The sequence below is a fragment of the Neophocaena asiaeorientalis genome, unplaced genomic scaffold (assembly GCF_003031525.2).
Source record: "Neophocaena asiaeorientalis asiaeorientalis breed wild unplaced genomic scaffold, Neophocaena_asiaeorientalis_V1.1 scaffold932, whole genome shotgun sequence".
In the NCBI taxonomy this organism is placed as follows: Eukaryota; Metazoa; Chordata; class Mammalia; order Artiodactyla; family Phocoenidae; genus Neophocaena; species Neophocaena asiaeorientalis.
The window spans coordinates 69710-87174 of record NW_020172903.1 but is presented as its reverse complement, the minus strand read 5'-3'; the positions used below and the strand labels follow the sequence as shown (position 1 = coordinate 87174).

The window sequence follows — 17465 nt, the reverse complement described above, 5'->3', positions numbered from 1 at the left end:
GGGATTTAGTGGTATCTTGTGATTTTAATTTGTATTTTTCCTGATTGCTAATGATGTTGACCATCTTTTCATATGATTATTTGCCATCTTTCCTTTTTTTTCTGTTCTGTTACTAGACAAGTGTTTTGTTTTGAAATAATTTCAGACTTATGGAAATAACAGTACAAAGAATTCTTGTGTACCTTTCACCCAAAGTCTGTTCTTTTGCCCTGTTCACTATATCATTTTTTCTCCCTATATATTTATCCATGTATTATTTTTTTGGAACCCTTTGAGATTAAATTGTAGACATAAAGCTTCTTTACCCATAAATACTTCTGTGTGAACTTCCTATAAGCAATGAAATTCTTTTATGTAAGTGCCATAAAATAATCAAAATCAGGAAGTTAACACTGATACAGTACTGTTGTTTAATCTACAGATTTTACTCAGGTTTGCCAGTTGCTCCACTAATGTCCTTTTTAGCAAATAAAAAAATTTTTTTAATTGGTTCAAGATCAGTCCAGGATTATTTATTACATTTAGATGTTATGTCTCTTTAGCCTCCCGTAATTTGGAACAGTTTTTCAGTCTTTATCTGTTATGATTTTAGCATTTTTGAAGAGTTCAGGCCATTTATTTTGTAGAATGCCTTTCAATTTGGGTTTGTCTGATGTTTTTTCTTGACAAAGTACAGGTTATACATTTCTCCAGGAATACCACAGAAGTGAAATGGTATCTTAGTGCATCTTATCAGGAAGAAAATGATCCATTACTGGTGATGTTAATTTATAAAAGTGTTTTAAATATGTGATACATACTGTTATGAAGATGTTTCATGGAAGCCTTGCTGTAATATGGTTTGAGTTTCCTAGAGGGGAGATTACTTTTTATGTAAAGTTTCTTTTTTTTTTTTACCACATCCACATTTAACCCACTTCAGATATTCTGTACAACTACATAGTAAGCTTAAGCTTTCATTGAAGCCGTGCTAAGTGCAATCTCTATTCTAGTTGTTATCTTCAAGGAATCTAACATAGAGGCATGAACAAAAGGAATTAAGTCCTGTAAAAGAGTTAGAAATAACGTGTTCAGGGTATTAAAAGAGGGAAAAATAAGTCACCCTGGGATGACAGAGGAAGATATCATGTGCAGAGTACTGTATTAATAGTAACAGCAAAATTTATTAAGCAGAGAATGTGTACCAAACCCTGTGTCAGATGTTTTACATGAATTACCTTGTTTAATTTTCACCATGATTCTATGACATATGTACTATTATTATTTCTACTATCACAGATGAGGAAGTGTGAAAACACTGTATTTAGGATCAGAAGTTCTGTATTTAAGTTTTGATCTTTCTACTGTCTGTGTATTGGTTAGAATAGCATTTCCTGAATTGATTCAGTGAGCTATTAATAGATGTTCATTGACAGAAGTGTTCCTGATCAACATATGTTTGGGAAATGCTATGTTCTGTATTCCCCAGTGTAGAAAAACAAAAATTAGTAGCCATGTAGCTTTATGTGTCCACCTAGTCTGCAGTATCCTCTGTACTCTATGTTATCCTGTGTTAGTATTTTCATAGTTCTTATCACTGGCTGCAATTATTTTATTTATTTGCTACTTTGTTTATTGACTCCTCTCACTAGAAAGAATGTTCCATGAGAGCAGGGATTTTATTTATCTTGTTCACTGTTGTAACTCCCAAACTCAGATCAGTGTCTGGTATATGGTAGGCATGCAGTAAATTATTTGTTGAATGAAAGAATGAAGGTCTCTGAAATAGCTTCTTATAAAATATCACTTATTTTTTTTAAATATCACTTATGTTAACTTTAATCCAGCATTTTGAAATGTATTTGACCTTAATATTATTTTTATTTGTGGAACACTTGGGACTATCTCAAAAAACATTAATATTCCATGGGACTATTTGAGAAATGCTAGCTTGATCACTTAGTTTACAGTTTCAAAATATAATAGTCCCATTTACTAAATTCAGCATCGTGCTTACTTATTATATAACTATTTGGAGAATATTAGAGATGCAGAGTTTTAGTGATTTATATTTCAGGATATACTTGCTGTTTTTTATGTTAATGAAGGAAGAGTTGCCAGGATAATTCACACCAGTGAAAAACTTTAAATCACTTATTTTTAGTAATAGGATTTATTTAGTTTCTTTGGCAGCAAACTACCATCCTAATTATGTTTTGTATTGGCTAATACAAAAAATATTTTGACTCAAGCAGAGAGTTTAAGCCCAAGGATATAGAGTACTCAGCATGCTCAAATACTGCATCAATTGTATTAGGTCCTTGTTTGGAAGTAGAGGTTTTTTTTGTTTATTTATTTATTTATTTATTTTTGGCTGTGTTGGGTCTTCGTTTCTGTGCGAGGGCTTTCTCTAGTTGCGGTGGGCGGGGGCCACTCTTCATCGTGGTGCACGGGCCTCTCACTGTCGTGGCCTCTCTTGTTGCAGAGCACAAACTCCAGACGCGCAGGCTCAGTAGTTGTGGCTCACGGGCCTAGTTGCTCTGTGGCATGTGGGATCTTCCCAGACCAGGGCTCGAACCCGTGTCCCCTGCATTGGCAGGCAGATTCTCAACCACTGTACCACCAGTGAAGCCCGGAAGTAGAGTACTTTTTAAAAAGGAAGAGAAAATGAAAAGTACAGGCTGAGCTTTTGCAAAAGCATAGTGACAAAGAATGGATATGTGACTCTTCACTTAGGTGTTTTGTTTAGTTAGGTGTTGTGGGCTCTAGTGTCTGCTCTGACCCATAAATAATACGACAAACTTTAGCAATGTGCTTTACTTACCTGTATATTTCTCCCTCTTTTAAATAACCATAGTGATCTGTGTTTCCATCTATAATGGAAGAGGTTTTTTTATTAAAACAAAATCCAGAACACTTCAAGGTTTGCACCAAGCTATAGATGATAATCTCTAGGTAAGGAAGAGTGGTTGGACCACCTGGACTTAAAGTGAGAAAGGAGGACTGCCCGTCTAGTATAGCTTCCTTCCCCATCTGTAGCTTTATCTTTCCAAACTGTTCATTGCTGAAACTTTGGAGTATGTTACCCCTCCCCGCAAGGGAAGCTATATTCCCTTGCATGTTGTAGTACCTATCCTGTGGCCCAGTTAACACCTAAACTGGGGGATCAAGGGATAGAAAATGAATACAGAACTATGGAAACTTTCAGGTGACTGCAAAAGTCATCAACATCAGTGGTGTGTCATCATGATTGAACTAAAGGCTAAATGCAGACAGTTAGAAAATTTACTACTCCACTGTTTATAGTGGGAATATCTTTCCTACACAGAACTCACCAAGATTTTCATAAAATGGAGTTTGGAAGGAAGCTTTTCAGTTCAATGACAGTAAGAATTAAAATGAGAAAATCCCACAAATTCAGGAAACTTCTCCTCCATATCTTTCCACGTGAAAATTGTTCTTATAGAACATCATTTGCTAACATGCAATTTAAAGTTTATGTTTAACAAGGAGTCTACCTCTTATTTCCTTTCTTTACTGTGTCTTCTCTCTCCACTCCCCTTCCCTTGCCTTATAAATGCATACACAGTAAATATTCTAAGGATAGATTTGTAAAAACTGCTTTGGAAATATGAATACCATTATTTATAAATATAGTAGATTTAAGTGAAAATATAGCTGATTATATAGGAAATAGATTTTCTTTTTATTTTGCTATATTTAAAACAACACTGATAAATTGGAGGCTCAAATCCAACCCAGTGCAACCTCACAGAACAATTTCTATGAGAACTGCACAGCATGCTGTTTTGGCTTTTGATGGATTATTTTTCATTTTTTGTTCTTCTGAGTCTCTGCTTAGTCTGTGTAACCTTCAACGTTAAACATAGCTGTAATGTTTATTAGGAACAAAGTTTTTTATAAGCAGTGTTATGTGAGGCCGCCTATTTCAATATTGAATTGTAAAATATGTCATACTTTAGCTCGTGTGGCCTATCCTTTAACTCTGACTGTTGATATATTGCAGAGTTGAACAAACCAACCTGTATTTCACTTTTCACTAGTATTTTCATGGATTAGTGATCATTCATAGAGTTATTTTTTGAGGTGCTATGAACTTTGAGGTGTAGCATTCATATATTTAATATGTATTATATTAATTAAACTTAATCTTTGGAGTTATTTTTAGATCTTTCAATGGAAAGATTAATCATCTTCCTTAAGGATTATAACTTAAGCATTTTTATTTGAGGACATGTTCTTGAAAATAGGAGTTTGAGTTTTCTCAGGTCTGAAGTATGGCTGTTCACTAAAAAGTTACATTTTTTAAATGTTAATTCCATGTTCTATTTACTTTCTTGATGTAACTTTTTATTATTTTATATCATACTCTTCAATGCTTTAAGACTGTATCTTTTCATTCCTTAAGATAAGCAGTTTGAAGCTAGTATATTTATTATCTTTCTTGTGTTACCTTCGTATAATTAAATGTATTTACACCATCTGTCATTTTATTAGTCATGTTTGATTGATAGAATTAAACTTCTGGCTTTTAAAAATGAAGAAATCAATATCCCTGTATTCTCCTGTGTAACTCTTTTTCTTTTTTCTGTCCTTTGCCAAATTTTGTTAGTTATATTGTATTAACGTTGTCAGTGGAAATAACATTTTGCATCCTATTCTGGCATCTTAATACCTTCATTTTATTTTATTCTTATAGTTATGTGGTTCAGTAGCTTAGAAGTTTATCATCAGTTATTTTGCCATGGTTTTTCCAGTCTTGTTGGTTAACTAAATTCTTCCTTTAACAGAGTCCTCTGAAAGGACCCATGGGAATAATGTTCCTTGAGTTCTTGCATGTTCATAATTGAATAATTAATTAAATTAAATTAATGAATTAATTTACTTTTTGGCCATACCACGCTGCAGCTTGTGGTATCTTAGTTCCTCAACTATGGATTGAACCCAGGCCCTTGGCAGTGAGAGTGCAGGGTCCTAAACACTGGAGTGGTCCTTGGGATGAGGGATGTTTTGCCACATACTTTTTCTTTGATAGGGACTCCTCAGTGTAATGATCTGTTTCTCTAAGCCATACTGTGGAGGTCATACAGAGGTGGCTCCTATAAGGAAACTACTGCTATATGAGTACTTCAAAAACGTGAATTGGATAATTACAGAAAGTGGTAGAATTCACTTTTCTAGCTCTGCTATCTAAATCAAACGTTTCTCTTGACTCTGTTGGTGGGGAGACATATGGAAAAATGATAAGGTTTTTGTCTTCTAAGACTTTCATGTGATTGAAAGATGTGTTTTTCTGGATATGATCTCTGATGGCTAAGTGCCCATTTGACTTCTTTCTGTCAGAAACAGAGACATGTCAGTGGCAACATGTAGAATTAGATTGGGGTACTGACCACAATCTTTCTGTTATATTCCTAACAATGAATTTTGTCCATTTGGTCATGGTTTTTACCATCAGTATACATCTTTAAGATTGTTAGTCGTTGGGCAGACACGAGGTCCTTTGTAAGAAAGAAGTGTAACTTTTCATTACAATTTTAGAAAAAAATTTTCTAAGTCGCAATCAAATACTACATTTCAGACTAAGGATTCATGGCCAAGACACATTATAGAAATATATCTGTATATATAGGGAGAGTGGTTTGAAATTATGATATATGTCTTTGATGGGAAAGCCTTACTTTATAACCATTCTGATTATAAATTTTAATTATGAAATAAATAACTGTGGGTAGTCCTACTTATCCAGTGACATTCTTGAAATAATTCTGCATCCTTGCCAGTCATTTTGTCAGAGTGAAAAGTTGAAACTAACATATGCTGTCAGTGGAGTTAGTATAGTACTTTAATAGTTCTCCTGTCCTGGGTATAGGTAAAGTCTTAGAAAACCATAAAATCTGAGGTGACATAGAATAAATTCAAAACACTAGAAAAAAAATCACTTGTCATTGCAGTCTAGTTTCTTTTCTAGTGCCACCAGATGTCAGTGTTACCACAGGACCAAAGAAATACACGGTAGATAAAATGGCTACGAACATTCTTTTTTGCTTTGTGAAAGACGTAGGGAAAAAAGTTTTATTCAAATTAGATATACAATGGAAAGATTATTTTATCAGTGAATTGTAGAGGAAAATGAAGTGCATAATGGAGAATAGAGTACATGTAGAATTTAAGAAGCATAGATACAGTTAAAAATTCATATATAAATCAAATGTACTAATAGAATACGTAGGTGACCTCTGAGGCCCTCAGAAATCACCAACCTGTTGCTATAACTAGAGAAGATGGACAGCCTGTGGTTAAACTGTTCATTACAGCCTTACTGACTGTGATGTTTCTCAGCAGAACTACTGTCACAATCTGAGCCTCAAGATGAAAGAGTATATTCTAGCTTATAGATGTAAAACTCAGCTCACTGCAATTTGCATTTGGTACAGAACTTGTCTACAGTAATTCCCTAGAACATATAGTCACATTAGGCATTTTTCCAAAAGAGCATTCAATAGGATAATTGCATTTTTAAAAATCCCTCCTTTAGAAATTTATTGTTTAATGAGTGCTGCATTAAATAATGATCATTGTTTACTATTTTTAGTTAGAGTTTAGTACTGCTAGTTAGATTTATTACTTACATGTATGTATAGCTCTGCCATATTTCTCCCAGATGAGAATCCTATGTTGAGTCCATGTCTTCATGAAATCTTCATGTGGGGCTTGTGACTGCACTCAATGTGCTACATGCCTCAACTGAGTTTTGATTTTGGTTAGAAGTTATATGTGGGTCAGCAGCTGCTTCTACTTCCTTGATTTCTCCTTTTCAACAATATTTTGTTATTCAGGTTATGTTATCCCAGATTACTTGTTTTTCCCTCTTAAATATAGGAAATGGAAAGATGTGTTTCTTCAAAAATACAAATGTCTCCCTAGAAATTATTGCAGGTAATGATGTTCTCATATCATTTTTACTTTGTTAGATTTTGATGTTACAGGTTTCTTCAGCTCAATAACCTGACCTGTTGTGGGAGGGGCAGTGTCCCTGCCATCAGAGCTTCTGGTTTTTCTTTTCTGCTGTCTCAGCTAGAGTCTTACAGACAATACCTGTTTGGATTGAAGGGAAGAAAGCCTTTCTCCCATCTTTGTGTGTACCCAGACACGTTGAGCTCTGTCTTCCAAATGGGGTGTTTTATTTCATTTCAACCTTGGGCTCTGGTCTCTGTTCAATGCCAGTGTAATACCAGATCCTATGATTCTGCTTTCTTTTTCTCTCTGGGAATCCACAGTACTTTTCCAGGTTCCAGAATTACTCATTTCCTTTCTGTCCTTGAACATCTGCCCCAAACCATAGGAGCCACAACTAATGGCCTGGCTCCCTGTCCTCATTGCCAGGCATGTATCTTGGAGATAGATATGCCTAGTATTCTAGGTTAAATTCCAATTTAGTTAAATTCTAAACTCTAGACCAGAGCCATCCAATAGAATTCGGAAGTGTCCTAAATCTGTACCGTCCAGTCACTAGCCAAGTGTGGCTCTTGAGCACTTCAAATGAAGCTAGTTTGATTGAGGTACTCAAATTTTCATTTAATTTAATTTTAATTAATTAGATTTAAATAGCCACATATGGCTACTGGCTTCTGTATCAGAGAGCACAGCTCTTTGTATACCCTTAACTGAGCTGTAGTCCTCTTCTATCTTTGAAATGTTGGCCTCCTTTGCCGTATCATGCGGTACTAGATGGGTCCCATGTAGAGAGGTGAGGGAGCAAAGAAACACCAGCTTAGCCAATCAGCTTGCTTATCAGTGGGATGGTAGAAATTGCAGCTGAATTTCCCTCATTATCCTCAGTTGATTAAGTGATTATCAGACTCACGCTCCAGTCTAAGGAAATGTCTTTAGGTCTCTGCAAACTTGGACAAGAAGTGGAAGGAAAAGAAAGAGCATAAAAGTTCTGTATAAGCAGCATCTGCCTATAGACCTAGTTCTGTTTTTTGGAAGAGAGAAAAATCTGGCAAGTGAATACAGGTGGTGGCCATGGAAAGATAGAGGATTATGGGCTTTGGATTCCTTTTTTGAGGATGGGAAATAGTGTATATGTTTGTAAGACAAGATCAGTATGGCTGTGGAGGAGGAAAGATAAGCATAAACATTTATTTAAACTAGTAAGACTGGTTTGTGGGTAATTATCATGGAGGAAGTAAATTGGACAATAAACTGGGTAAACCTGAGGGTCTGCACTCTCACTTAGGAGGGAACCTGGATATGCACTTCTTGTAGTGCTGGATGATGGTTGCAGTTAATCAGGTTGTTGGACAAAAGGATTGATCCTGCAAAGGGAAGAGGCTGTCCTTACGGTGCATGGAGTGAAGGTGACCAATATGGGTTTAGTCAGAGAGCTGTATTAGTATTGAGGGAACTGTAATCATGGCCTAACTCCTCATGATTGAAAAGCTAACCTTCTGAGTATCCTATTTGTGGAATTTATTAGGAAAAGAAGTTGACCAGTTATATATCAGGAAAGGGGTAAGGGAGACTGAGGGAGAGAAAGAAGGAACATTTATTGAGCACCTACTATATTTACTTATATTAATTATTCAATCAACTAAAAGCCCATAGGTAAGTAGATTATCCTTATTTTATATGTGTAATGAGGTTGAGAGACTAACTTGCTCACAGCTGGACAGAGTGCCTGACTACACTATCTGTGTCCTTTCCACTAGAGTTAGGGTATCATCTTGATCCTAAATTATAATTCAGATATGTCTGAGATGCCTGAGCACTTGTGTCATGAATAAGTAGGTGGCAAATTCAGGAGCAGAATGAATGGTTTTCAGGAGATTTTTATTTGAGTAACTGGGTGGTAGAGGGGCTTCTGGGAGACAAGGGTGGAAGAACAGCCTGGTTTTCCAGCTTCCGGGATTCATATTTGAGCCCTGTAGTGAGAGGAGCTGAAGGCGGAAGGTGAAGGATCTGTTTCCATGAGCACCTCTGAGAGGCACAGGGATATGAGGAGCCCTGCTCTGTAGGAAGCTCGGTGACAGAGCATGTTGTGGGTTAGGTTGCGAACAGGGCATCTTCTCCACTGCTGCTCAGATGTAGCATGTTGCCTATACAGTGGGCACTGCAGGGAAACCAGCATCACTTTGGCATCTTGCATATTCAGAATTGGGAAATAAATGGCACCTATGGCCTGGGTGACATCATTCTCATTGACACTGTGCCAGTTATAACCTTCAAGTGGCCTTTACAACTGTGGACATCAGGAAGGTGTCTCAGAGAAGAAGATGACAGGATTATTTAGGAGATCAGAAGTCCTTAGTGGGGTAGAATTTGTCAGGAGATATAGCTTCCATATTATGCAAGTGGGGCCATGAACTGGTGAAAAACACTAAAAACTTTTATTGTGAAACATTTAAAATATATACGAAAGTAGGGAACATAATATAGTGAACTCCTTTGTACCATCAGCCAGCTATAGCTGTTATCAGCTTGTTTCTTCTGTAACCCCAATGTCAGGATTTGAAATTTTAGTTTGCAGTTTAACGTAACTTCACTTGTACTCCCAGGCTAGTGAGTCCCAAAGGAACTCAGGATAAAGACAATGTTATATTTTGTTTATTTATTCGTATCTCAACTACTTCCAAAGAGAATTTGAAGTGACTGATGATTAAGGTAAGAGTAAACACTACACACCTGCCAGAACGGCTAAAAAGAAAAAGATTGAAAGTGCCAAGTGTTTATGAGGATGTGAAGCAACCAGGAGATAGATTACTGATGGGAGTGTGAATTTGGTATAGCCACTTTGAAAAACAGTTTGGAAGAACTTACTAAAGCTGAGTATATACATACACTCTGTCCCAGCAATTCCATTCCTAGGCATATAGTCAACAGTAATGTGTATCAGTGTTCAGTAAAAGACGTACTAGAGGGCTTCCCTGGTGGCGCAGTGGTTGAGAGTCCGCCTGCCGATGCAGGCGGCAGTTCATGCCCCGGTCTGGGAAGATCCCACATGCCGTGGAGCGGCTGGGTCCGTGTGCCATGGCCGCTGAGCCTGCGCGTCCGGAGCCTGTGCTTCGCAACAGGAGAGGCCACAACAGTGAGAGGCCCGCGTACCTACCAAAAAAAAAAAAAAAAAAAAAAAGATGTACTAGAGTAGTCTTGTTGTAGCACTCTATTACAGCCCCAAACAGGAAGCTATCCAAAGACCATCTGCCAGCAATAGAACAGGTAAATAAATTGTGTTCTATTTACACAATGGATTACTACACAGCAATGAAGAGGAATGATCTGCAGCTAGAGGCAACAATATTGATAAATTTTACAAGCATAATATTGAACCAGAGAAACTAGATGTAATAGAGTACAGATTTTCCTCAACTTAGGATGGGGTTACATCCCAATAAGCCCATTGTAAGCTGAAAATGTTGTAAGTCAAAAATGCACTTAATACACCTAGCCTACCAAACATCATTGTTCAGTCTAGCCTACCTTATATGTGCTCAGAACACTTACATTAGCCTACATTGTGCCTTACATTAGGCACAGTCATCTAACACAAAGCTTATTTTATAATAAAGTGTTGAATATCTCGTGTAATTTATTGAAACTATATTGAAAGTGAAAAACAGAATGGTTGTATGGGTATAGAATGGTTGTGAGTATATCAGCTGTTTATCCTCGTGATTTTGTGGCTGACTGGGAGCTGCAGCTTGCTGCCACTGCCCAGCATTGTGAGAGATGATCATACCACATATTGCTAGCCCAGGAAAATATCAAAATTTGAAGTACATTTTCTCCCGAATGTGTATCCCTTTTGCACTGCTGTAAAGTCAAAAAATTGTTGTCAGACCATCTTAAGTTGGGGACTGTCTGTATTTTCTGGCCCTTTACAGAAACAGTTTGCTGACTCCTATTCTTGTTAATATTACCAGGTATAGTTGAGGGAGTCCTGACTAACTAGGAAGCCTGGGCTCTGGCTCTGTGACTTTGGGCAGATCACTCAGCTCCTCAGGATTTATGTCCTGAACGAGCAGGTGATGAGCTGTGCTTCTAGGAGTAGCTCCAACTACAAATTCATTTTTTCCTTAAAAAAAAAAAAAAGCTAACTTTTTGCCAAGGCTTACAAAATTTGGCTTCTTTCTACCTCTCTTGCTTTATTTCCTTTCCTTGACTTCACTTCAGTCACACTGGCCATCTTGGCTATTCCAAACATACTCAGCTCATTTGTACTTCACTGCCTTTACACTTATTTCCTGTTTGGAGTACTCTTCTTGCACCTCTTTGCATGGCTTACTGCTTATCTTTCATTTCTCTGTTCAGAGGTCTCTGTTTCAAAGAGATGACATCCTCTTTTCTAACATAGCACTCTCATACTCAGTCACTGCTCTTTACTTTACCTTGTTAATTTCTTTCACTTTTTTTCCCACAAAAAGCAATTTCACAGTTTCTTTTATCAGAACTTATTTCCTTTATCTGTGTGCTTGTTTATTATCTGTCTCTCCCACTAGAATGGAAGTTCCACGAAGGCAACTACTTTGTAAGTCTGGTTGCTTGCTATGCCCCTTGTGCTTAGTACAGTCCATGGCACTGTTGAATGATTGGATTAATTATTTAACTATTGCAGAGTCTTAAAGGACATGGTAAAATAGTAGATTTTATTTCAAATGCAAATAAAAGCCCTGGAAAAAAAATTAAACTATTATTATAGCTAAGTTGATTTCAATGGCTTGTTGTTTGCAGCTGCTTTTATAATCATTTAAATTCTTCCACAGAGCTGTCAGGTATGTTCATATAATCATCCTTAATTTACATAGAATGTGAAGTCATAAGTATACTGACTTCTTCCAAAGCACTGTGGTTTACTGAATTTCTGGGATTTGTAAGTCAGTGTGGCTTTTGTTTTTGTTTTTTAAATCAAATTTTGGAAAATTTCAGGCATTTTTTTCTCTTCAAATGTATTTTTTGCTGCTCAGTTTTTACTCTCTTCTCCTTCTGGGTCTCCAGTTAATGTATGCTGGACTGTTAGATGTGTACAGTTGATTTTCCTGTAGTCTTTTTTTTTCCTCTCTCAGTTCTTCAGATAGGATGATATACATATATATATGTTTTTGTTTTTTGTTTTATTTTCCTTCTTTCTTTTTTTGGCCATGCTGTGTGGCATGCAGGATCTTAGTTCCCCAACCAGGGATTGAACCCATGTCCCCTGAAGTGGTAGCGTGGAGTCTTAACCAGTGGACCGCCAGGGAAGTCCCTGGTTGATTTATATTGATGTCTTCAAGTTCATCCACTCTTCTACCATCTCTGATCTTCTTTTAAGCCCATCCATTTCTTTTTTCAGTTCTGGAATTTCCAGTTGGTTCTTTTTTAAAAAAAAGTTTCATTACTCAGATTCTCTGTGTATGCTGTGTATATACCATAGATATTAAAAGTAAAGATTTGGGGCTTCCCTGGTGGCACAGTGGTTGAGAGTCAGCCTGCTGATGCAGTGGACACGAGTTTGTGCCCTGGTCCAGGAAGATCCCACATGCCGCGGCGCAGCTGGTCCCGTGGGCCATGGCCGCTGAGCCTGCGCGTCCGGAGCCTGTGCTCCGCAGCAGGAGAGGCCACAACAGTGAGAGGCCTGCGTACCGCAAACAAACAAACAAACAAAGTAAAATCGTTGAACATATTTTCCTTAAAGTTTTAAAGCATATTTATAGTAGCTACATTAGTTAATCTGTTAAATCCAATGTCTGTGCCATCTTGGGATCAGTTTCTGCTCACTGCTTTCTGACTTGTATACTGGGCATTGTGAATAGTATGTCACAGACTTGAATTCTCTTATCCTCTGAGAATAGTGAGTTTTTTTCTGTTTTTTAAATAATAGGTAGATAATTTACTGGCTTATGACCTTGAACTTGTTTAGGTTTGGTTTTATGCTTTGTTGAGAGCATAAGGTATTTCCCAGATCTAACTCCCAGGAGGACTCAGTTCCCAGCATCTGCCTCCTTCCTGATCAGGGCTTATTTTAGGCTTCCTTAGAGCAGGTCTAGAGTAGGCCTTAGTCTCAGATGTGGTCTTTTTTCCTAGGGCTCTGCCTTTTGGGTGTCTCAGCCGGATGCCCAGAGTGTTAACAAGCTATCGAAGTATCAGTGTGGTTTCACCACTCTGACTGGGCCAGAACTCCTAGGAGTTCCATTGCCCCTCAGCACTGTCTTCTACTTACCTCTGTTCCATTCTTAACCCTTTAGCAGTTCCTCTTGCCTTGTACATGTGTAGCCCAGAGCTCAGGCAAGGATTCTTGGAGAACTTCCACAGTGGGGCCTCCCCTCCACACAGTTCTCTTTTCTCTTGGGGTTTGCCCCACCGATTTCAACTGCTTAAACTCTAATATTTTCCTCCTTAGCTCAGCGGACTGCTTCACTCTGCTTGGACCATTTCCTCTGCTTGGAGTATTCTTTCTTCAACCTTATCCTTACTGTGCTTGGACTTCAGCTCATTGCACCATAATCCAGAAACGTCCCCAGGCAGAAAGCTGGGGTGATCATGGGGCTCACCTCATGTGTATCCCTTTCCTTAGGAATCAGTCTTTTACCCATGGTTTAATGCTAGAAAAAGTTGCTTTATGTATATTTCCCACTCTTATGATGGCTAGTTTAGTACCAGTTATTTTGTCATATCCAGAAGTATAGTTCTGAAGGCTGTTCTGTTTGGAGAGGAATGAATTCTTAAAAAGAAAATCGTATTTTATTTTAGACATTTATTTTTCATTCCCTGAGTCAGTGCTTATTTATTGCCTGTCTTCTGTTTGCGATTGGCACTGGGCACGTAAGGCGAACGGAACACAGTTTCTCTCCTCAAGCGTACTTTACTAATGATAAGGAGGCAAACAAATAGTAAGTTCGAGTCTGGGTTTTTTTGGGTTTTTTTTAAAATAACTTTCATTGAAGTATAATATACTTGGTCACAGTATGGTTCCCACTCCGTCTCCAATTTGGTAACTTATTATATAAGGACAAAGAAGTTAACCCAACTCTTCCAAAGGAGAGGCCTTGGTAGTAGGATGTAAGCTGTAAATACACTTTTCTAAACCACTATTTCTTTTTTTTTTAAAGGTTTATTTATTTATTTAATATTTTATTTTTGGCTGTGTTGGGTCTTTGTTGCTGTGCGCAGGCTTTCTCTAGTTGTGAGCGGGGGCTACTCTTCGTTGTGGTGTGTGGGCTTCTCATTGCAGTGGCTTCTCCTATTGAGGAGCACAGGCTATAGGTGTGCGGGCTTCAGTAGTTGTGGCACACGGGCTCAGTAGTTGTGGCTCTAGAGCGCAGGCTCAGTAGTTGTGGCGCATGGGCTTAGTTGCTCCGCAGCATGTGGGATCTTCCCGGACCAGGGCTTGGACCTGTGTCCCCTTTATTTGCAGGTGGATTCTTAACCACTGTGCCACCAGGGAAGTCCCTAAAACACTATTTCTTAACGATTAACCATTACTTAACCATTTGCCTTATTTTGAAATAATTAGCAAAAGCTGTAAAAATGCCATTTTGCCATTGAGAAATTTTTTTCACTAGAGATGCAGACATCAGATATCTTAATGTATTTATGATATTAAAATTTTTCTCTCTGACTTCTATAGCGTATTTAATAATCAAAACAAATTTTTTCGACTTTCATTTTTAGAAGGTCTCCCTAATTCATGGAAACAAACTTATCTAAACTCTGTTTCATATATCACCACTGACAACCTGATAATCTTCAACTCAGGCTTTTGGCTATGGAGTGATTTTTGCCAGCAGTCACTGATAATGATGTATGAATTGGATGTGAAACAGATTCTACTAAATTTTCATTGGTTGATATAAGAACATCATTTTAACAATGATAGTTGTTTATTATGGTAAAAATATCTAAGATGCAGACTTGCAGTATTGTGCTTTCAGTTTGCTCGTCATTTACTATTGTCATTTGTGATCAGATGGTAATAGCCAACCTTTCAATTCTTTTGAGACTGTTTCTCCAGACTGCTGCTGTTTCTTCTGACCCATTCATCCCATCCCCCTCCCAACTGCATTTTTAACAAAATAGAAACACATATTATCTCCATTATCAAAGAAAATATGTTTGCCTCCTGCTTCCATTTCCTCTGTATCTTTTAAGATACAATTGAAAATAATTTTATATGTGTACCAAAAGGATGTATATATTAATGGGTTTGGGCTAAGACAATTGTGATAAATGTTTTGGAATTGCATAAGGAGTACATATATGTTTTGATTTGTTGATAGGAATGATGACAGTATTGTGAGTTCAAAGCTGAATAAGTGATGGTAACATCACCGAAGTGCCCAGTCCTACAAACATGGCTTTTTACTGACAATAATTTTTTTGACTGTTGTATTGCAGCTGTTGAAAATGGACAGATAGATGTGTTAAGGCTGCTACTTCGATATGGAGCAAATGTTAATGGATCCCATTCTATGTGTGGATGGAACACCTTGCACCAGGCTACTTTTCAGGTAAACTCTGAATTTATTATTTCATTTCCATGTAAATTGTGTGTTTTACCCTTTTAAAATGACAGTTCAATACAGTTTTTGCTTCCCACTTGCCTGTGATTTACGATGGTTAGTGCAGTACAGAAAAGGCAGTCTAAATGCTAACGGTCATTCTGAATAAGCCAACTGCTCTAGTAGTTCTAGTAGCTTTGGGCTGCAGGGATTATCTAAGTTTTTCAAATGTTGATAGCATAGTTAAGAGACCATCAGAATATTTGGGATATAAATTGATAGCACTGGCTTATTTTATTTATAGCACTGTGTTTAGAAACTGTGATGACATCTTAGTGCTTGTACTTGCAAACTAATTTTGCAGGATTTTATAAGGATTATAATTCCTAGAGATTCCCAGTGTTCTATCTGTTTATGTTTAATGTTCTAGCTAAAGGTACAGAATAATCTGATTGTTTAACACTTTCTTCCCATCCACCAATACACTTTTTTCCTTTAGTGAGGATAAAAAATATACACACACACAACAATAAAAAAGATATCATCTATTTTCTTTGTTTTCTCTTATTTAAAATATGAATCTGTGCCTTAGGAAAATGCTGAGATCATAAAATTGCTTCTTAAAAAAGGAGCAAACAAGGAATGCCAGGATGACTTTGGAATCACACCTTTATTTGTGGCTGCTCAATATGGCAAGCTAGAAAGCTTGAGCATACTTATATCATCGGGTAAGACTAATTCATTGGGTAAGACTAATCCATTAGCCTTTACACTGTTAAGATCATGAGTTTTAACTTTGTATCTTCTTAGGAAGAGTAATTCTTGACCAGATATAAATCAGGTTCTGGAATTTATGGTCTTTTATGTTAGTGGTAAATAAGAGTACATACAAGCTCATTTATAAGCCTGGTTACTAAGTCTCTATTACTAACATAATACATTGTGCAGCTATTAATTTATCTGAGTAGGACCATAATGACCTATCATTAAAGCAGGTTTATTGGCAAGTTAAATGATGGTGCTGTCTTTTATTATAGGGACCTGAGCAATTCCAACTTTCTAGGGTACAAGAAAAAAAAAGACTAGTATAGGCTTAATTAATTTTTTAGATAGTTATTTTGTGTATTAACCCTTTGAGTTGTATGTTTTGATCAATTGTGTGATATTTAAATGGATTTATTTCAAAGCATGTTTATACTTTATTATGTTAATAAATAGCAACAGAAGCCTGTTAAAGGATTCTCAGTGACAACGATTACACATTCAGCATTGTCAGAGAGGATGGTGTTGAGGTGGCATTCTTACTCTGTGTGACATTTCTGTGACCAGAAACTTTTGTTATGTAAGAGCTTTTCAGTTCTTCCAGGCACTGCGTGTGCACTCACACTGCTAACCTGACGAAGCATGGATAGTCAGGAGCAGATGGGAAATACACCAGATTTGCCACCACGCAATTTTTTTTAATACTTAGACTTTTCACATATCTTCTGTAATACCTAAACTTTTAATAAATTACCAAAACAAAGTTTAAAGTTGAGAGAATCCCCCAAATCATTTGTGCAAGCTTTTTTTTTTTTTTTGTATTAAGAATCCCAGGCTTGGGGACTCCCCTGTTGGTCCAGTGGTTAGGAATCTGCCTTCTAATGCAGGGGACATGGGTTCGATCCCTGGTCGAGGAGCTAGGATCCCACATGCCACAGGACATCTGGGCCCGTGTGCCACAACTGCTGAGCCCGTGCACTCTAGAGCCCGTGCACCACAACTAGAGAGGCTGCATGCTGCAACTACTGAGCCTGTGTGCTCTGGAGCCCACATGCCACAACTAGAGAAGAACATGCATGCTGCAACTAAGACCTAACACAGCCAAATAAATTAATTAATTAATTAATTAAAAAAAAAAAAGAATCCCAGGCTCTGAGCATTTAAGTGCCTTGCCAAAGATCTAGAAAGTATTCCCTGGCAGAATCAGGACTTGGATCCAGGACTTGT

General features: G+C 37.4%; 1 protein-coding gene across 1 annotated transcript in view; it reads left to right on the top strand.

The window, feature by feature from the left end:
- Window positions 1–17465, top strand: part of ASB3 (ankyrin repeat and SOCS box containing 3) — an 80715-nt gene that overhangs the window by 39737 nt on the left and 23513 nt on the right. The window contains exons 4-5 of the mRNA XM_024742011.1: window positions 15373–15485; window positions 16069–16204. Coding sequence (XP_024597779.1) covers window positions 15373–15485; window positions 16069–16204 — 249 coding nt within the window. The remainder of the gene's footprint in view (window positions 1–15372; window positions 15486–16068; window positions 16205–17465) is intronic.